The sequence below is a fragment of the Echiichthys vipera genome, assembly GCF_963691815.1.
Source record: "Echiichthys vipera genome assembly, chromosome: 6".
NCBI lineage: Eukaryota > Metazoa > Chordata > Actinopteri > Perciformes > Trachinidae > Echiichthys > Echiichthys vipera.
The window spans coordinates 13,872,823-13,894,652 of NC_139831.1; the positions used below are offsets into that span (position 1 = coordinate 13,872,823).

Consider the following 21,830-nt stretch of genomic DNA (forward strand, 5'->3'; position numbering starts at 1 on the left):
TTAACTGAAGATGGAAAACGCAGTGCTCTGGCTATAAACATCAGTGCAGCTCTTATGTCTGGGAAGAAATAAATATTAAGGGAATGATTTCAAATTAAAGAAAATCCTGTTTTGTCTGAAGTTCTTCTTCTCTCATCTCTTACAGTTCAAAGTGAAACGGAAGCAACTGGTCTGAGCTTTCTGTCTGACCTCTGCTCAGGACTTGGTGACTCCCTGATTTCTTCCCTCCTCCCACTTCTCGACCCCATCTCCTCTTCCTCCACCTCTTCCTCCTCCTCCTCCCTCCATCCAAACCCCCAGCTGGACCCTCGCTACTGCTCAGACCTGGTGTCCCGTCGGACCAAAGAGGTGTACCCTTACCCCAGTCCGCTCCATGCCGTCGCCCTCCAGAGCCCCCTCTTCACCTCCCAGAGTCAGGAGCAATCAGCCTCTCCGAGCCCTGAAGGACCCCAACTCGATGTACCAGAAGAGTCCAACACTGATCCAAATCTGTCCCACCAGACCCCTGCCCCGGCTTCCTTAACCCAGCTGGAGCAGTACATCTCTCGACTGGCTCGCCAGTACCACTGTCGGGTAACCTCGTCCACCTCCGATCTCACTTCAGCTGCCACCCCTGGTCAAGTCAGGCACAGAGGCCTTTGTACCCCTGGCAAAAGTCACGGTTCCACGCAGTCTCTTTCTGCCTTTGAGAGCCGCAGTACACCCTCCATCCTACCAGGGGGCAGCATCACTCCCTGCAAGTCACTGCTGGGAAACTCAGCCAGAATCAGCCTCAGCACCACTGGGAAAAAAGCCACTAGGAATTCAATCAACCTGGGTAACCTTCCTTCAGCAACCGGAGAGGACTTGAACATAAATCTGCATCTCAACCTCAACTTCAACGTGGCCCCTGGCTTAAACTCTAGCCGGGGACTGGTGGACAATCCCAAAAATAGCAGCTGTGGAGCTTTGAGGAGCGACTTTGCTTCAGCTTCCACAGCCTCCGCTACATCACTCTCCTCCACTGCATCCCTCTCCTCCGCTACACCCACCCCAGCACTTAGGGCTCGCCCTCGCATTTCAACATGTCCAAGCAGCCTCAACCATCGCAGTTCCCTGGAGGTCACTTCAGGATCTGGACCCACTTCTGGATTTGGATCATCCGCCTTCTGTCGCTCATTGGACTGGAGCAGCGGTGCTCCACCCGAGACTGGGCCATCAGTGTTGAGTACAAGTTCTGGATCAGCTCCTGGGTCTCAGCGCAGCAGCTTGATCCAAGAGTCCAGCTCCAGTCCCAAGCTGAGCGAAGACTCCCCCATGGTGGGGGAGATCTCCCGCCTCTCTGGCCTCTCTAGGACTGTTGTGGTCGGACTGATGGAACAAGGTGTGGAGCTGGATATTGACTGCTTCCAAACAGATCCTGCACTTGAGGTGAGGGGTCATAGTAAAACTCACCTGACAGCCCAGACGGATCAGTCACATGACTATACTAGACTGACAGACCTGAACCCACAGAGACCGATTCAGCTGTCTCTCAGTGTCACCCATTCCCCACAGTCTCAGTCCAGCCTCACGCCTCCTCTCTCACACTCCAGCAGCCCCATACACCCTTATCAGTCCATCCATATTCCCTCTGCTCACTACTCCTCACACTGCCACTATCAGCAGATCCCTTCCCCATCCGACCTTCCCTCTTCCACGGCCTCCTCCCCTGCCTCCCGCCCTACCACCAGGGGCCGCTCCCCTCCCCGGCCTCTTCAGCCGTCCCCTCTGGGTGCCACCCCGCTCTCTGTTTTCCGACGGGATGCACCCTTCCAGTGCTCCCTGCCTCGCACCAATACGAGGAGCTCTCCTTCGGAGCACGGTGGTATCCAGCCAAGGGGTGGATCACTTCGGCAAAGTGGTGGAGGAAGTGGGGGTAGCGGTGGGTGGAAGAGGGTGGAGGGGGAGGGGCTTTATAGAGGAAAACATGCGTCCCACCAGTTAATCCGGGCAGCCACAGTAAGCAGCTATGCCAAAAGAGAGGACTATAGCTCAGTTTGGGCTGAGGAGCAGGAGAGGGAGCGATCAGCAGCCATGACACCCAGGAAGACCTCCAACAAACTCTGGAGGGGCTTTGAGGGACGCCTGTGGAGCAAAGAGTCTGAAAGCGAGAGAGAGGATATGGACAGAGCTGAGTATGGCTACGGAAGGAGGAGGAGCAGCTTTGGAAGCTGGCGGAGGGAACATCGAAGGACGAAGGCTTCATCCAGCAGTAATGACAAGAGGCCAAAAGTAGAGAACTCCCCCATCTTCTCAAAGAAGAAGGGAAAGGAAGATGGGGAGAGACGCAGCACCAGCCTCAGGCTTTCCAGGAGAGCTTTATTCAGAAGTGAGTCCCAAGGCTTGCTGGTGTCCCAAAAACACGAGGAGCCCACAAAGCGGGCCCACTGGGTCTCCTCATTAGACGTGGGGCAAGGTGGCATGGGCATCAGACAGCTGAGAGCAAAGGAGGAAGACAAACGCCTGTCCTCCACCGCCAGCCTCTTCAACCTCTCTCGCTCTCAGAGCTTGGAAGGCAGCTGCCATTCACTCTCCCCTCTCTCCTCTCCTTCCTTCTCTCCATCCCCTCCAAGGATGCCCCTCCAGCGCTCTCGATCACTGAGGGACTTGGGGAGGAGAGTGTTTGGCTCCATGAGGTCCCTGAGTCTCAAACGGAAGCCATCCAAGAAGTGACACTTGTACAATACATAACCATCACAGTGAATGCATCTTCCACATGTTACGTCCAAAACACCAGTGATGGTTGGTATTATATTCCATGTTAAAGGAAGTGTCATCATTTTAAAAGCTTCAGAGACTCATGATTGATTAGACAGATACACTGGTTTTATAGTACTGGACATAAGCTATCTGACAGTCCTTTCATCTAGTACCAGTATGATGGAAGTTCCTCTCAGGCACATTAAGTCTGTAAAAACCTGCTATTCATTTTGCTCTTTTTGGCTCATGTCATCCATCTTTTGTAAATTTTTAAAGAGACATTTTTACAGCCTCCCAAAAGAATTCAGAATATCAGATTTCTCCAAACAGGTTCTACAGAATAACCAGTGCTTTGCAGTTGATTGACTGATGTTTCATTGGGTCCTTTTCATTACGCTAACTTTATGCTTCCTTGCGTCCTCTCCTCCGTGACCTGGAAATCGTTACTGCTGCGCTATCGTGAAGGGTCTTCCAAACCCTTAAATGCACCTCGAGGAGAGACAAGATTTCCGGAGGAGCTGTGTGAGAAAACACTGGTGTAGCCTACCAGGAAGTATTTTATCAAGTGCTGTTACCGCACCTCTTTTTTAAACATGAAGAGAACATATAAATTATGCACATACAGATGAAGCATTGACAAAATAAAACAAAAAGCAGTCGAGCTGAAAAAGACCACTAAATCAAAACAAATCTAAGGTAACATAAATAATATAAGTAGAAATGAAAATGAGTGTATGACAATAAGTTCAAGGACATTACCTTAATTCATTGTTGTGATAGCTTTATTGTTTTGTGAGGAAGAAATCGAGTATGTGGAATTTGGTGAGTAGTAAAATTTGATTAAAAAGGAATATATGATTAAATTATCTTTCCAAATTGATATGTAAATTTACACAAGACAAAAATAAAGTCATCAGCAAGTTTCAGAATGTCATTCACAGAAAAAGCTTATAACATGTCTTTTACTTTTAAACTCTTGTAAGAAATGCTTCAGTGGGTAAATGTCAGGCACAGCTGTGAAGCTTGTCATCAGTTACTGACGCCGTGGAACCAAGGATTTCTCGTTTGGCAGCTTCGCCTCCTCCGTCCTCACATCTCTCTCTCACATCCTCGCTGGGAGCAGTGAGGGAAACGTTGAGACAGGTTATTATAATGAAAAGCACCCAATGTCTCCCAAAGCGTTTTCTCACTGACAATGTATCATTGTAAATCTGCAAATTGCATCATGGCCCACAGAGAAATGTCAGTGAAGAAAACATAGGTGACAACTTCATTTTAAGGAGCTGCAAAGTACTGCGCATCTTTATTAGTGTGGGTTCAAGTGGAGTTTTAAAGTGTGTGAATGCTGTTTTATAAAGGATTTAACATCTCAAGAGAGAACACTATTCTGAACATATCAGCTATAAGCAGAATCCTCCTGTAATAATTAGTATGAATGTATGTATACGACTCCCTTCTGCATGCTGCTCTGTAACTTGTTCAGTGATTATAGCTATTGTGAGAAAGTGATATTCCTCTTTATTTATGGGCAACAGTGCCTCTGAAGTACAATCATAGTGGCCAAATTATGACCAAAACCAAGCAAATACTCTTTAATTGTGCTCAGGATTTTCACATAAATATTAAATGATTAAAATATTGAGATATTTGAGACAAAATGTGGCTTCTCATGGCTTATGATTACTAAAATAAAAGCATAACTTAAATTGTACTGTGTCTGAAATACCTACATTATATAATCTATTACAACCAAATGAGTTTAAAGAGAAATCAGAGCCTGGACGTCATTTCTCCAAAAATATTTTACTTGAAAACTCACAAAATCAACATTCACAGCACCGATCAGACAACTGTATTCATAAAGGCATAATCAGAACTTGTAGTGCATGAGTCTCACTTTAGATTTTAGAGGCATTTTTGTGAGATATCCAAACTAAAATACAGCTTGGCTCCTGTGTTGCTAGGAAACTAACTATGCCATCCTCTTGTATTTTCAGCAGCGACGTCGTTACTTTCCAAATTGGCCACTTTTCAGCATTCTGTATAATGTACAATTCTTACTTTCCAATGCTCACTTCAGACCACCTAAAGGACACACTGACGCATGGTTCAAGACGTGTGAACATCGTTCTGTGGGTTTGTGATCAGTTGAGGCTGAACGCAGTCTCTCTCCGTTTGAGGCTTCATTTGGCAGGTTGAGCTGGCAGGCTCAAACTCCTTCGCCGGCTTGGTTTGGTTAATCCCTTCTCCGGCGCTGCTCTTCAGGTTGAGAGAAAACATGCCTCGGTACATGGCCCTTTCTTTTTGCAACTCCAGAGTCAGTTTCTCCTCAGCCCTCTGCAGGTGTTTCCTCACATTGGCATCTTAGACAGAAAAATAGTTTTATTTTGGAAAGGCACAGTTTGCTCTAACCTACAGGAGAGAATCTGCAGTATTATGCTAGAGAGGGGTTTTACATATGGATATGATTCATGAAGCAATTCTGTGACAGAGCAGTTTGAATGAGAAAGTCACATTCTTGGTGTTTCAGAAAAGAAAGAGAAAGGAGCCTCATAAATAATAACATATAGAGACAAAGTACTCATTTGAGATAAATATCCATTGGAAATGATTAGTGAAAACAACAGATGATGGCCTAAGCCCGCTGTGTGTGAGATGTGCTGGTTCTTTTCTCACCGTTTGGCTGCTCTCTGCAGGCTTCGGTGAGGTACTGTTTGGCAGTGTGTGCATCTCCCATCTCCAGAGTGGCTACTCCTGCCCTGTACAGTGCTTTGGCATCACCTGGTCGCCACTGCAGCACCCGCAGGCTGTAGTCCCGCACACGGGAATAGTCAACACTTTGTCTCTGCAGCAAACAGGCTGAAAGAGATATATTTGTACATGTATCACACTGTATCCAGATGCTAACTTCCCCACGTAAGGCAATCAATGACAAGCTCTCTCAAAGGAAGTCACATCTTCGGAGCTGCACAGAGATTTGTTGTTTGTGAATTTTCACATTGACATATTTATCAGAACTCAAGACAAAAAATAGTGACCAAATTAAACTACTTAACTAATGCCCAGGATAGATTTGAAGAGCTCCTACTTGAATAGATTTTTAACAGATGTTTTTAAATTAAATCTACTACGATTTTCACCCTTGGACTATTGCATAGTTGTGATGTTTTATCTACCAGCTAAGTTGTTGTAGCAGTCCACTTGTGTGTTTCTCAGTAAAGCCTCCTGTTCAGGTGAGAGAGCCGGTATCTCAGGTCCAAACCCCTTCACTGACGCCATCACTTCAGAGTCCAGGCCTCTGAGGACCAGCAGAGCTCGGTGATAACGCCCGATGGCCGAGCGAATGTTCTTCTCTCTGTAGAGGGCATTCCCTTCTGTTTTCATTTGGGCTGCTTCCTCGAGCGAAGTCCAAACCTGCTTTGGAGAAGTCTGTCTGTGCCCAGAAAAGCTTGGTTCTGCCGCCGCCCCCTTCACATCCCGACCCTCATCCCCTCCTCCAGCCTCCATTTCTGCAGTGGAGCTAGACAGCTGTTGAGATTGACAAGTACACATAAATACTGGTTTAAGTGACTTTATAAACTCAGGGTTAACATATAAAATTTAGAAAAAACCCAATGGCATCATTTACATAATGTCAGATTTGGCTCAGACTACAAATTCACACAAAGCCAGAAATACAAAATGGAGAATGGATTTGGCGGATTTACACGTGTGGATGTAAAACTTTATGAGAATTAAAATGAGATTAACTAAAAAATATTTTCTTTTAGCTGGAGCATCACTCTTTACAACGCCAAAAGGGAAATTTTGCAAGAGAAGCTCAAAATCAAAGCAGATATTAATTAAAACGAATCTAAATATCTTGCCACAGTTTACGGGTATATTCACATTTCCAAAACAGATGAATAACACTCTCAGTATGGGAGTCACAAAAGCCACACTTCAGACCTAGATCAACACATATAACATATGTTTTCTATTTGTAGCGTTGCTAGAGAAACGCCAGCTTCCGTTGCTGCGTTCGAGCGTCGGACTCTACCCCAAAAAGTCCATTTGAACATTAACATTAACGGACATTAACGGACGTTCTGTGACGTTACTTCAGAGCGTTCCAACGGTTTAAAGATACACTGGAGCTAACCGAGCTAGCTAGCAACATTACCATGCTAGCTTCACCTACTCACACACTAGCTAACGCCCGCTGTCTACAGCCCAGGGTGTCTACATGTGTTAACGGTGTGGTGCGTTGAAGTTTGATAGGTAAGTTAAATCGCTCACCTTACACGCTACTGAAAAGATAGTCAACGGACAGTTACTTCTTGCGGTTGACAGTCATTCTGCTGCAGCGTGTGTGTGTGTGTGTGTGTGTGTGTGTGTGTGTGCAAGCGCTTTCTTGTTTTCATTAGTGGTCAAAACTTCAACATCATGCAGCGTTACTGCCACAACAAGGCCGAGCCAGGAATTACCGGTACATGAATATAAAGATATATTTATATACATATATATATTATAAATATATATATATATATATATATATATATATATATATATATGTATGTATATATGATATACTTTCTCATTACTACTACATAGTTTCTACTGAGATAGCTCATAAGAAATACTACTGCTCTTCCCACAGTGCCGTCATTTTGATAAACTACTGACATAGTTTCTCAAAATAATGAGAAAGTATCTCAAAATAATGACAGTATCTCAAGATATTGACTTAGTATCTCAAAAATAATGAGAAAGTATCTCAAAATAATGAAAAATTATCCAATTTATTACATAGTTTCTCAAAAATATTGGCTTAGTTTCTTAAAATAATGAAAGTATCTCAAGATATTGACTTAGTATCTCAAAAATAATAAAGTATATAGAAATAAAGAAAAATATTGACTTGGTATCTCATAATAATAAGAAAGTATCTCAAAATAAAGAAAAATATTGACTTAGTATCTCGAAATAATGACTTGGTATCTCAACATAGGATCCATCATTATGTTGATGTACTAACTCATTTTAATGACTTAGAGGATCTTTTTTTATCACAGTGGCAGAAATGGGCTTCCATAACGTGTACGGCTTTGAACTATATTTCAATATAAGGATGTGTCAGTTATACACCTTCAAATCATTCATTCATTCATTCAACCTTATTTATACTTGAGAAATAATTGAGGGGTGAGTGACCCTCATTAAGAATGACATCGAGTTAATTCAGACACAGGCATAATACGTAATTCAACATAATCATTTTAGTAACATTACATGTTTGAGAAGGTCCTGCTGGGAGGGTGCTAATGAAACACACACAGGCACCAAATGTAACCTATAGGATACTTTAATACCTTTTATCAGTAACATCTTAGCATGTGCAAAGTGTATTCCATAAAAATGAGGTGCAGATGGGTCAATACCTGTGTTCATTCACCTGAATATTGACCCATAGATGTCACAGCATAAGAGGGGGGATGTAGGTCTATAGATTTATCCAGCAATTCCATGTATCCCATATTTGACTGCACATTTATAGACAGTTATATATTTATTTTGCTTATTCATTGTTTGACAGTTAAACATAAAATACCATCAGTATCGTGAACCACTAACAAAACAGAAAGTCGGTGAATCAAATCCTATTAAAATTACACCAAAGTACACTGGTGGGGGAACTCTCATATACTTTTACCACACTATAAAAATACTACAAGTAAAATAGCTAGTCACCATGTAAAATTTTCAAAATAATAAGAAAAAAGTCAATCTCTAAATAATGCATTTTCTATAGTAGATGTTGGCCGCGTCTACCCAGCCAGCTACCTAATTTCTGATACCTAGTTTCCTTTTGGCCAATAGGTGAAGTGAAGTTGCTGAGGTTTTTTTTTTTTTAACTTCTCTGAAGTAAATAAAGAAATAAAATATAAAATTTTTTAAATGGTCTGGGACCATTGCACATGTTTATATTTTGACAACCTCCTCCACCTCTATGGACCAGTGTCTCCTGGAGTACAATTATAAAATAACAGGAAATAATAAAGTAAAGTAAAAATACCTCAACATTGTACTTAAGTGATGAATTCTTACACCATCCTGTGGCCATCAGTATCATTTTACAAATATCGAAGTATTAAGACACAATTATATAGCACCATACAAAACATGTTAGCATCCCTTTATCATTTCTCTTTCAATCCTGCTGATTTGGGGTCAACATTAACTCAGTCTCATTCTGAACTTCAGGTTTCTCCCTCTCGTCTGTTTTGGTGGAGCCGCTGCTCATTTGCATTCGGTTCTGTGGCGGTTTGTGGGTTTTCACCTTAAATACGTCCCACCTCTCCACAATCAGTCCTTTATTGAAGAGCACGGAGGCCAGGTAGGAGAACAGCAAAGTGGCAAACATGTTGGACAACATGCAGATAGTCTGAACAGGAGCGCGTTGGACATATATGCCGTCTTCAAGAGTGCAACCTGGGAATTGGAGAATAATAGGCAACCCTACCGAAGGCTCGCCGCTCAGCAATCTCAATAACACTCCAAATAGCAAGCCAATGACGGAGCCATAGCCATTGGAGATGTCAAAGAAGAGGACGCATACGAGTTGAGGGAACATGATGATATAGGTTATGCTTGAGCCCAGTATCCAGAACACCATAATGCTGCTGTTTAAGAAGGTGAGTGCTGTGCCAGCCAAGCCCACCACCACCACGGTGGCACGGATCACCCACTGGAGCTCCCTATCAGATGCCTGCAGGGGAAAAAAACCTGTAAGCTCAAACAGAACCAAAAAAAAAAAAGTGTTCTTCCCCTCAGGTGTCCTCTTACCTTGGGCCGCAGGATGTTCTTATAGATGTTGGATGTGAAGATGGTGGCGGCTGACAATAATGATGAGTCTGCTGATGACATCACGGCAGCGGCTATAGCCGCGATACAGATGATGGAAATGAAGTTTGGGGTGAGGTGCCGTAAGGCGATAGGCAGAATAAGACCGGCCTCTCCACGCTCGTAAGGGGACAGGGAGCCGTACCCGGTTGCGTTCCAGTCTGAAACCAAAAACGTAGCATGAATGAGTAGTCTCATCATTGTTTCTATTTAATGTTATTGCTGTACCTGTTGATGCTGCGACTGCTCCAATCAGTATGGACGGGATTCCGAGTATGATGATGATGGGAGCTGCGATTAAGCAGGTTATCTTGGCTGTGGCCGACGAGGTCGAGGACAGGATCCTCTGGTAGAAGCCCTGATATCCAAGGTTACCAAAACTCTTAGAAAAAACAAACAAAACCCCTGTTAGACTCACCATTGTCAGGTGACCAGGAATAGGACCACACTGGAAATAAGTCTTGTGTGTAGTGGTAGTTGATGAGGTGAGGGAACTAATAGTTGACTGCGGAGGAAGTGGGTATACTCTCCTGTATCCCAATGTTTTTTTGGCTGATAGGAAGGTTTCATAGACTGTTTATGGACGATGTGGCTCCTCTTCCACCCACTGCACAAAAGGGAAAAATATCCCCGATACAGGCGCTGTTGTGTTGCACTTTTGCGACCAGAGTATGCGTAGTAGGGACTGGACTGTAGTGTCACGTCATCAAAGTCCCCTCCACACACCCGCTGGACCATATTCCAGATGATCCCAGCTGTCAATCACCCTGTTTTTATAGCTTTAAATAACTAATTAAAACCAAATGTGCCAGAAAAATGAACACACAAACATCAGCATGATTGAAAACTGATGCTGCTGATGCTTTGGTGTGTCAAGCTGTCCATCATTTTATGCAATCTATAGTGGAGATAAAAACGGAAGAACAAATTATAAATACTTGATTTATCCTGAAATACTGTTATTTTTTATTGTTCAGAGTTTGATAGAATATCCGCTGTGTCGGCGCCCACAGGACATCACGAGTTTCTCACACTGCTCTGGTTTGATCTTGGTCCATTCTTCTTCAGTCTCTTCAACAGTTCGGTAACTGTAGTGGGTTTCTTAGACATTACTTTGTTGCCGAGGATTTTCGAGAGATTCTCTATGGGGTTTAGATCTGGTCTCTGGACGGGCCATTTCATTGTTTCAATATTCTTACCTTCGAGGAACTGTGTAACCTATTTTGCAGTGTGACAGGGAAGTGTCTTGATCTGATTGGGAGACAACTGCAGTGGAGGTATCGCATGTTTCTGAAGGAGGTTCAAATAAAAATTTGCATTCACTCTGCCCTGTAGCTGTACAAGAGGCCCAACTCCTGCTGCAAAAAACTTCCCACAAACCAAATTAAACTGACTTCTTTACACACTTTGGGTTCAGTCTTAACCCAGTCCAGTACGGAGAGGTTGTTCATATAGCATGTTTCATCACTATTTTAACTACATTGTCAAACTACCAAACTAAAAACTGTAGCATCACTAGTTTGTGGTCACTCTGATCAATAGTTATTTAACACCTGCACCAGAACTATGACACTGCATAGTTTTCAGGGAAGAATAAGGGTTAATTTCATCAGCCACCTTATGTAACTATACCTTTTATAGAAGTTGAAGCTCAGGTGTTACTAATAATTGGAACAAAGACTCTTTGTGCCAGGAATCAAAGTCAGTATGACCCTGAAACTGAAGAAGCTAAATGTCTTTTAGCCATCATTCCTTTCAGTATTTACTCGTGTGCTTTTGCTACCAGGAAATGTCAGAATGTAGTTCTTACCAAAAATAAGACATAATCAATCCACCGCCATGCTCTTTCTTTATCCACTGTACCAATCCAGGGAGGCATGTTGGTGAAGTTGAAAGCAATCTTGTTGATGTCAGCTGAATGGGGGTTCATAAGGATGAAGGGGACACATAACCACTGCAGGAAAAGACACAGACCACTAATATGAATGTTTCACTGATAAGTACTGTAGATATGTACTGTAGGTGTGATGAGCAGATGTTTAAAGGCTTTGCAGGTGTGTTGAATTGTCTCGTAAAAAAACAACAACTTTTGGAATGTGTTCGGGCCAAATGAGGGGTTTTATTTTGGGTTTTTTTTCTGAAAGCTTAATTTAGTTTCATGTCTTGGTAAATGACGTCACAAGCTGTGGCAGTAACTTTATGGTGACGGGTCACGTCACACAGTAGAGTGATAAATGGACACGGTTGTGTAGTTTCAGTGTGTTTGTTGGACCGCGGAGAGAAAACAGTTCTTACTGCATGCACGCACGTAACTCAGTATGCATGAATAACACTTGTAAAACAAAAGGCAGTTTACGTTATTCTGCACAATTACTAACACCTCAACAAGAAAAAGACCGAAGAAGCAAACGAAAACAGACAAATGAAGGTATGCACGTCAAGAAAACATTCTTACACTTCAACACACCACCATGACTATCAGAATAGGGCCAAGTAGTCTCTAGAGAAGGAATTATGTAATATTATGTAAGAGTAGCGTAACTCACCATACTGAAGAAAATGAGGCTAAGCTGTATGATGTCTGTGTAGGCTACAGAGAAAAGACCTCCCAGCAGTGTGTAGATTATTGCTACTGTGGCAGAACACCAAATGCAAATGGCATAGGACAGACCCAGGATCACAGTCATTGTTGAACCTATAAAAGTAACACACGCAGACGGATACACATTTCTATAATTGTTCATTCCGTTTAGTTAGTTATTCACTCAGTGCGCTTACCAGGTAAATTAAGTTTTGATAGATGATTTTAACTTAATTTGTTGATTCTTTTTTAAACCGTTTCCATAGCGGTTTCATAGTATTTCATGATAGTTTCACCGGTAATACTTGACAGACGACTTCAAATCTTTGACATGTTTTTTCTTTTGTTTTGTTTTTTCAGATGGAGCGCTTCAACTGTCAAGTCTACAATCGCAATCTACTTGACAGGTTTCTATCATAACACATGGTGATACTCTTGGGATTATTATACCGGCTCAAATATAATTTGCTGCCAGTTTCCTCCTAGTAAAGAACGTTGACTCTATACCATGCTTGTTTGTTTATTATTAGCAGGTTAAAGTCAGGTTTTTACCACGTTTAAATTCAAATGGATATTATTTTCCTGGAAATCCTAAGTAAACAATGTATAGTACAAATATTATTATTGCAAAATATGAATTTTAGAGAAACCTCACATCATTGTGACTTACCTAGGCCAACAAGAGTTCCTGTAACCCAGATTATCTCAGATATCAGCAGTACCACGGACAGAACTCCACTTATTACATGTCCATACTTGATCTGGAACGGGTCAATCATCGTCACATATTTTTTGTCTCTCATCGTCTTGGCGAAGACAAGTCCACCTTAACAAAAGGGAGACACTTTGTCTGTTACAAAGAGTTTTCCACTGATTAGGCATTGTTCTGCTGTTACATTTTCAGACTCACGATGGACAGTTTAAAAAAATAACAAATAAAAAAATTGATGCAGAAGCCGGAGATAGGCTGGGTTTTTTTTTTTATTCCTGTCAAAACAAATGCTGTACAGGAATTTTCCTCAGGATAAATCAAGAACATCGGCCCAATAGTTATTGGGCCTCATGCTGAAAGTGGTTGTTTTTTCCTTATTTTTGCTCTTAGGTAAGAGAAAATTTTATGAGTGGTAGAGACCACGCTGTAATAGTTTGATCATCACTTCCACTTCCATTAAACTGTCACTTATAATCTTACACAATGTATTTATATTTATTACTTATCGTTATGCATTTACTACATACCCATACATTGTGTTTCTCTATTTGCAAATACTGTCTACACCAATTTAGATATTATCTATCTATTTGTATTTTATTATATTTTAGCCCTATACTGTACCATTATGACTAATATCCCCATTTTGTTTTTGCTTGCGTGATTTTCTTTTTTTTTTTAAAGATATTGATCGAGCATCACTGGAAGGAGCCTGGAAGCATATATTTTCTTACCCGACAACTGCTTGTTGTAAATGTTGTGCACATGACAATGAATCAATGAAAAGTTGATTTTATTTTAAAGAACTTAAAAAAAATAATTTATTATATTTTTAATAAATAATAATTGTATATATTGTAGAGGGTTTCTTTTAATATTAGATTCTCATATGTGATTTTGCATTGAAAGGAGTCAGTTGAGGTGGTTGGGCGCCTCCCTAGGGAGGTGTTCCAGGCACATCCAGCTGGGAGGAGGCCTTGGGGAAGATCCAGGGAAGTTATATATCTCCACACTGGCCTGGGAACGCCATGGGACCACCCAGTTAGAGCTGGTTAATGTGGCCCGGGAAAGGGAAGTTTGGGGTCCCATGCTAGAGTTGCTGCCCCCGCGACCCGACCCCGGATAAGCGGATGAAGATGAGAGAAGAGTGAGAATGTTTTTGATTGTCCTGTAATGCCAGCACTGACACTGGAATACATGTTAGTTTCTTTAACATGCTGATTTGACATGCGCACGGTGCGACTATTATTGTAGTGATAGTCTCAGGCGTCTTACAAGGTAGACCTGTCCACCCTTTGTACCCTAACTGGGAAAATAACGTGATGTGGGATTTTTGGAAAGACATACACGCAACATTCTTAAGATGTCTTACCTACAATGAAAGACAGGGCTGCTGTTTGTGGCAAGAGAGCCCAGGCCAGTCCCATGGTTGGAGTGTAAACTATCTCTGTCAGACCAACAATGAAGCCCCCTCCTACAAATGTAGCTGGAGAAAGTGTACACAGACACACACACACACACACATACACACACACACAAGGTGAAAACAGTACCAGTTTCGCTGTCGTCTACAGCTCATTGCAATGATAGCTTAAAAGGGGGACACCACCTAAATCGTTTATCATTTTATTAACAGTTATAGATACACGGTATTTTTGCCCCAGCATTGTATACACAAATGCACATAAATAGTGTGACTTGAACTCACCTGTCATGGTAAAGACTCCCACCACCAGACTGATCCCTCTGTTGCCAAGCAGGGTGAGTTCTGTCTGGTCCACCTGGCTGCTCTTTTGCAGCCGCTTTGTCTTCATGGAGGCCCAGATGCCGGTGCCCAGCACAAGCAGGTAGAAGGCCACCATCACCACCAACCCTGGGATGTCGAGACTCATTGTGCACTGACTGACTGACGGTCTGAGTGTGGCTCCAACTACCTCATGGAGGCAGTGTGAAGGAAACTTAGGGAATTTTTAAACCAGCAAAACCAGATTCTAGAGGGTGTAGTCATAGTGTGATCTAGATCCATTTACCATTTACACATTGTTTAACAGTATTCACGCTGACCCAAAAAAGCAGCCGATTTTGAATCCTTATAAAGAGGAACGACAAAACGGAACAAAGGGAAATCTAGTATGTAAAAGTCAGTCTGCAGATGAAAGAGGGGCAGGGGAGGGGAAGAGTCAGTCTGCAGATAAAAGAGGGGCAGGAGAGGAGAGAGTCAGTCTGCAGATGAGAGAGGGGCAGAGAGGAGAGAGTCAGTCTGCAGATGAGAGAGGAGGGAGTCAGTCTGCAGATGAGAGAGAGGCAGAGAGGAGGGAGTCAGTCTGCAGATGAGAGAGGGGCAGAGAGGAGGGAGTCAGTCTGCAGGTGAGAGAGGAGCAGAGAGGGAGTCAGTCTGCAGATGAGAGAGGGGCAGAGAGGAGGGAGTCCGTCTGCAGATGAGAGAGGGGCAGGAGAGGAGAGAGTCAGTCTGCAGATGAGAGAGGGGCAGAGAGGAGAGAGTCAGTCTGCAGATGAGAGAGGAGGGAGTCAGTCTGCAGATGAGAGAGAGGCAGAGAGGAGAGAGTCAGTCTGCAGATGAGAGAGGAGCAGAGAGGAGGGAGTCAGTCTACAGATGAGAGAGGGGCAGAGAGGAGGGAGTCAGCCCACAGATGAGAGAGGAGCAGAGAGGAGGGAGTCAGTCTGCAGATGAGAGAGGAGCAGAGAGGAGGGAGTCAGTCTGCAGATGAGAGAGAGGCAGAGAGGAGAGAGTCAGTCTGCAGATGAGAGAGGAGCAGAGAGGAGGGAGTCAGTCTACAGATGAGAGAGGGGCAGAGAGGAGGGAGTCAGCCTACAGATGAGAGAGGAGCAGAGAGGAGGGAGTCAGTCTGCAGATGAGAGAGGGGCAGAGAGGAGAGAGTCAGTCTGCAGATGAGAGAAGGGCAGAGAGGAGGGAGTCAGTCTGCAGGTGAGAGAGGAGCAGAGAGGAGGGAGTCAGTCTGCAGATGAGAGAGGGGCAGAGAGGAGGGAGTCAGTCTGCAGATGAGAGAGGGGCAGAGAGGAGGGAGTCAGTCTGCAGATGAAAGAGGGGCAGGAGAGGAGAGAGTCAGCCTGCAGATGAGAGAGGGGCAGAGAGGAGAGAGTCAGTCTGCAGATGAGAGAGGAGGGAGTCAGTCTTCAGATGAGAGAGAGGCGGAGAGGAGGGAGTCAGTCTGCAGATGAGAGATGGGCAGAGAGGAGGGAGTCAGTCTACAGATGAGAGAGAGGCAGAGAGGAGAGAGTCAGTCTGCAGATGAGAGAGGAGCAGAGAGGAGGGAGTCAGTCTACAGATGAGAGAGGGGCAGAGAGGAGGGAGTCAGCCTACAGATGAGAGAGGAGCAGAGAGGAGGGAGTCAGTCTGCAGATGAGAGAGGGGCAGAGAGGAGAGAGTCAGTGTGCAGATGAGAGAGGGGCAGAGAGGAGGGAGTCAGTCTGCAGATGAGAGAGGGGCAGAGAGGAGAGAGTCAGTCTGCAGATGAGAGAGGAGGGAGTCAGTCTGCAGATGAGAGAGAGGCAGAGAGGAGGGAGTCAGTCTGCAGATGAGAGATGGGCAGAGAGGAGGGAGTCAGTCTGCAGATGAGAGAGGAGGGAGTCAGTCTGCAGATGAGAGAGAGGCAGAGAGGAGGGAGTCAGTCTGCAGATGAGAGATGGGCAGAGAGGAGGGAGTCAGTCTGCTGATGAGAGGAGCAGAGAGGAGGGAGTCAGTCTGCAGATGAGAGACAGGCAGAGAGGAGGGAGTCAGTCTGCTGATGAGAGGGGCAGAGAGGAGGGAGTCAGTCTGCAGATGAGAGAGAGGCAGAGAGGAGGGAGTCAGTCTGCAGATGAGAGAGGGGCAGAGAGGAGGGAGTCAGTCTGCAGATGAGAGAGGGTCAGAGAGGAGGGAGTCAGTCTGCAGATGAGAGAGGGGCAGAGAGGAGAGAGTCAGTCTGCAGGTGAGAGAGGAGCAGAGAGGAGGGAGTCAGTCTGCAGATGAGAGAGGGGCAGAGAGGAGGGAGTCAGTCTGCAGATGAGAGAGGGGCAGAGAGGAGAGAGTCAGTCTGCAGATGAGAGAGGAGGGAGTCAGTCTGCAGATGAGAGAGAGGCAGAGAGGAGGGAGTCAGTCTGCTGATGAGAGGAGCAGAGAGGAGGGAGTCAGTCTGCAGATGAGAGGAGCAGAGAGGAGGGAGTCAGTCTGCTGATGAGAGGAGCAGAGAGGAGGGAGTCAGTCTTCATTGAGGCCCAGATGCCGGTGCCCAGCACAAGCAGGTAGAAGGCCACCATCACCACCAATCCTGGGATGTCCAGACTCATTGTGCACTGACTGACTGACGGTCTGAGTGTGGCTCCAACTACCTCATGGAGGCAGTGTGAAGGAAACTTACGGAATTTTTAAACCAGCAAAACCAGATTCTAGAGGGTGTAGTCATAGTGTGATCTAGATCCATTTACCATTTACACATTGTTTAACAGTATTCACGCTGACCCAAAAAAGCAGCCGATCTTGAATCCTTATAAAGAGGAACGACAAAACGGAACAAAGGGAAATCTAGTATGTAAAAGTCAGTCTGCAGATGAAAGAGGGGCAGGGGAGGGGAAGAGTCAGTCTGCAGATGAAAGAGGGGCAGGAGAGAGAGAGTCAGTCTGCAGATGAGAGAGGGGCAGAGAGGAGAGAGTCAGTCTGCAGATGAGAGAGGAGGGAGTCAGTCTGCAGATGAGAGAGAGGCAGAGAGGAGGGAGTCAGTCTGCAGATGAGAGAGGGGCAGAGAGGAGGGAGTCAGTCTGCAGGTGAGAGAGGAGCAGAGAGGGAGTCAGTCTGCAGATGAGAGAGGGGCAGAGAGGAGGGAGTCCGTCTGCAGATGAGAGAGGGGCAGGAGAGGAGAGAGTCAGTCTGCAGATGAGAGAGGGGCAGAGAGGAGAGAGTCAGTCTGCAGATGAGAGAGGAGGGAGTCAGTCTGCAGATGAGAGAGAGGCAGAGAGGAGAGAGTCAGTCTGCAGATGAGAGAGGAGCAGAGAGGAGGGAGTCAGTCTACAGATGAGAGAGGGGCAGAGAGGAGGGAGTCAGCCTACAGATGAGAGAGGAGCAGAGAGGAGGGAGTCAGTCTGCAGATGAGAGAGGAGCAGAGAGGAGGGAGTCAGTCTGCAGATGAGAGAGAGGCAGAGAGGAGAGAGTCAGTCTGCAGATGAGAGAGGAGCAGAGAGGAGGGAGTCAGTCTACAGATGAGAGAGGGGCAGAGAGGAGGGAGTCAGCCTACAGATGAGAGAGGAGCAGAGAGGAGGGAGTCAGTCTGCAGATGAGAGAGGGGCAGAGAGGAGAGAGTCAGTCTGCAGATGAGAGAGGGGCAGAGAGGAGGGAGTCAGTCTGCAGGTGAGAGAGGAGCAGAGAGGAGGGAGTCAGTCTGCAGATGAGAGAGGGGCAGAGAGGAGGGAGTCAGTCTGCAGATGAGAGAAGGGCAGAGAGGAGGGAGTCAGTCTGCAGATGAAAGAGGGGCAGGAGAGGAGAGAGTCAGTCTGCAGATGAGAGAGGGGCAGAGAGGAGAGAGTCAGTCTGCAGATGAGAGAGGAGGGAGTCAGTCTTCAGATGAGAGAGAGGCGGAGAGGAGGGAGTCAGTCTGCAGATGAGAGATGGGCAGAGAGGAGGGAGTCAGTCTACAGATGAGAGAGAGGCAGAGAGGAGAGAGTCAGTCTGCAGATGAGAGAGGAGCAGAGAGGAGGGAGTCAGTCTACAGATGAGAGAGGGGCAGAGAGGAGGGAGTCAGCCTACAGATGAGAGAGGAGCAGAGAGGAGGGAGACAGTCTGCAGATGAGAGAGGGGCAGAGAGGAGAGAGTCAGTGTGCAGATGAGAGAGGGGCAGAGAGGAGGGAGTCAGTCTGCAGATGAGAGAGGGGCAGAGAGGAGAGAGTCAGTCTGCAGATGAGAGAGGAGGGAGTCAGTCTGCAGATGAGAGAGAGGCAGAGAGGAGGGAGTCAGTCTGCAGATGAGAGATGGGCAGAGAGGAGGGAGTCAGTCTGCAGATGAGAGAGGAGGGAGTCAGTCTGCAGATGAGAGAGAGGCAGAGAGGAGGGAGTCAGTCTGCAGATGAGAGATGGGCAGAGAGGAGGGAGTCAGTCTGCTGATGAGAGGAGCAGAGAGGAGGGAGTCAGTCTGCAGATGAGAGACAGGCAGAGAGGAGGGAGTCAGTCTGCAGATGAGAGATGGGCAGAGAGGAGGGAGTCAGTCTGCAGATGAGAGAGGGGCAGAGAGGAGGGAGTCAGTCTGCAGATGAGAGAGAGGCAGAGAGGAGGGAGTCAGTCTGCAGATGAGAGAGGGGCAGAGAAGAGGGAGTCAGTCTGCAGATGAGAGAGGGTCAGAGAGGAGGGAGTCAGTCTGCAGATGAGAGAGGGGCAGAGAGGAGAGAGTCAGTCTGCAGGTGAGAGAGGAGCAGAGAGGAGGGAGTCAGTCTGCAGATGAGAGAGGGGCAGAGAGGAGGGAGTCAGTCTGCAGATGAGAGAGGGGCAGAGAGGAGGGAGTCAGTCTGCAGATGAGAGAGGAGGGAGTCAGTCTGCAGATGAGAGAGAGAGGCAGAGAGGAGGGGGTCAGTCTGCTGATGAGAGGAGCAGAGAGGAGGGAGTCAGTCTGCAGATGAGAGGAGCAGAGAGGAGGGAGTCAGTCTGCTGATGAGAGGAGCAGAGAGGAGGGAGTCAGTCTGCAGATGAGAGAGAGGCAGAGAGGAGGGAGTCAGTCTGCAGATGAGAGAGAGAGGCAGAGAGGAGGGGGTCAGTCTGCAGATGAGAGGAGCAGAGAGGGAGGGAGTCAGTCTGCAGATGAGAGAGGGGCAGAGAGGAGGGAGTCAGCCTACAGATGAGAGAGGAGCAGAGAGGAGGGAGTCAGTCTGCAGATGAGAGAGGGGCAGAGAGGAGAGAGTCAGTCTGCAGATGAGAGAGGGGCAGAGAGGAGGGAGTCAGTCTGCAGATGAGAGAGGGCAGAGAGGAGGGAGTCAGTCTGCAGATGAGAGAGGAGGGAGTCAGTCTGCAGATGAGAGAGAGGCAGAGAGGAGGGAGTCAGTCTGCAGATGAGAGATGGGCAGAGAGGAGGGAGTCAGTCTGCAGATGAGAGAGGGGCAGAGAGTAGGGAGTCAGTCTGCTGATGAGAGGAGCAGAGAGGAGGGAGTCAGTCTGCAGATGAGAGACAGGCAGAGAGGAGGGAGTCAGTCTGCAGATGAGAGATGGGCAGAGAGGAGGGAGTCAGTCTGCAGATGAGAGAGGGGCAGAGAGGAGGGAGTCAGTCTGCAGATGAGAGAGAGGCAGAGAGGAGGGAGTCAGTCTGCAGATGAGAGAGGGGCAGAGAGGAGAGAGTCAGTCTGCAGATGAGAGAGGAGGGAGTCAGTCTGCAGATGAGAGAGGAGCAGAGAGGAGGGAGTCAGTCTGCAGATGAGAGAGGAGCAGAGAGGAGGGAGTCAGTCTGCAGGTGAGAGAGGGGCAGAGAGGAGAGCTGTGCCGGGGAGAGGGAGGAGGGAGACCAGGTGTCGACCTCTGAGTCAGCCCATACAGTGACCACACGTTCTGTGATTCGGAGCCAAACTGTGCCCTCACAGCATTGGGCCTAATCAAAGCCATCTAAATAACTATGTGTTGATCTATGAAGAATAAATGTTCAGTCAAGTTTACGAATGATACCAGTCTCATTGATGCTGTATTTCATCGGGGCCTCATTCACGAATAACCAGGGGTGTTATGCTGTGTTATTTACTACCGGAGCGCACCCGTGATGCACACACATTATTAAAACGGCACACTTTTTCTAAGGGTGTGTAACATATTGTAACAAGACCCAATATGAGTCAACTGTATAAAGGCCTTTCGTGTGATTAATTTGCACTTAAATATATATTTATAATCGTTGTTTTTCTCATGAATACCTAACAGAACGTGAAAATTCATCCTATTCACTGCATTAACTCAACGCAGAGAGACAGAAAGTAATCTCTTATGGTGCTGAGCCTTAATTTCCCTTCTTATTTCACTCTGTCACACACACACACACACACACACAATCGGCCTACTGCTTAAAGCACATGTCAGCTACTATTGGGAGGGGTGGAACTATAAGTATTCACATCCTTATGTACTTTCTTAACTAAAAGTACCTATACCACAATGTAGAAACACTCACCATGAGGTTCTGCATTCACATTCAAGTACAGAAGTTGTAACAGCAAACAATAGTGTCATGAGTAGACTGTTTATTACCATGTAAGAGAACAGGCTTTATGATGTGGTCAAAATGAACTATTCCTAAGTATATACTTTATATATTATAATACAATCTGCAATGTTTGTAGCCTAGTAGGCCTAACCATAAATACCACAACAGATCTAAACATTGGTTATAGCCAGGTGAAAATATCTTGTTTAATATTGTTATATAACAGTAAAATACTTAATATTAAGGTGTGAATGGAACCCATTCATAGATACAGATGAACATTAATAAATATAGTTAATCACTTAATAGAAGATGAAGCCCCGGACTATTGGATGATATATCAAACTGTCACAGCACCTTTGAATTACAGTTTTTGAGAAATTATTTTCTGCTGTATATATCTTCTGTTTTTGTTTTTATATCTCTATTTAAAATTTTATATTTCACTGTTTTTTACTTTTACATTGTCCTCTAATATCGCATGGTGCACGGTTGCTCTGTGGGAGCACCCTTAATTTCGTTGTACAGTACATTGTGCAATGATAATAAAGGCTATCTTATCTTTGTCAAGCTTGACAAGCTTGGCATAAATAAAATATGTCGTCTCATCCAAACAGGTATCGTATTAGCTGTAAAACAGGGTAGTAAAGTGCTGTAGTGCAGCGGCAGTTCATGATTTCCCCCTGTGAGGCAGTAACGGTCACCAACGTGTATGCGCAGGCGCAGTGGCACTTCACACAACCGCAGTAAAGCAA

General features: G+C 45.5%; 2 protein-coding genes across 2 annotated transcripts; both read right to left on the reverse strand.

The window, feature by feature from the left end:
• Positions 1–4,566: 4,566 nt before the first annotated feature.
• ttc9c (tetratricopeptide repeat domain 9C) lies at positions 4,567–7,047 on the reverse strand. The gene is made up of 4 exons (XM_083914838.1): positions 7,000–7,047; positions 5,898–6,249; positions 5,398–5,580; positions 4,567–5,084 (listed from the first exon to the last, which is right to left on the reverse strand). The coding sequence occupies exons 2-4, from the start codon at positions 6,226–6,228 to the stop codon at positions 4,831–4,833; spliced, it is 768 nt and encodes a 255-aa protein (XP_083770964.1). The 5' UTR covers positions 6,229–6,249; positions 7,000–7,047; the 3' UTR covers positions 4,567–4,830.
• A 1,864-nt stretch (positions 7,048–8,911) lies between these two features.
• Positions 8,912–14,788, reverse strand: LOC310947972 (high affinity choline transporter 1-like; the record flags this gene model as incomplete). The annotated part of the gene is made up of 8 exons (XM_083914962.1): positions 8,912–9,469; positions 9,547–9,764; positions 9,832–9,985; positions 11,414–11,557; positions 12,150–12,298; positions 12,855–13,010; positions 14,269–14,382; positions 14,605–14,788. The coding sequence occupies 8 exons, from the start codon at positions 14,786–14,788 to the stop codon at positions 8,912–8,914; spliced, it is 1,677 nt and encodes a 558-aa protein (XP_083771088.1).
• Positions 14,789–21,830: the final 7,042 nt, after the last annotated feature.

What these genes read in the sequence shown, in the direction of transcription:
- ttc9c (XM_083914838.1), bottom strand. Translation starts at nt 6,228, where the DNA reads ATGGAGGCTGGAGGAGGGGATGAGGGTCGGGATGTGAAGGGGGCGGCG. An exon ending in CTGCTACAACAACTTAGCTG is followed by an intron (nt 5,581 to 5,897) that starts GTAGATAAAACA and finishes TATCTCTTTCAG; the next exon opens with CCTGTTTGCTGCAGAGACAA. An exon ending in CTGCAGAGAGCAGCCAAACG is followed by an intron (nt 5,085 to 5,397) that starts GTGAGAAAAGAA and finishes TTTCTGTCTAAG; the next exon opens with ATGCCAATGTGAGGAAACAC.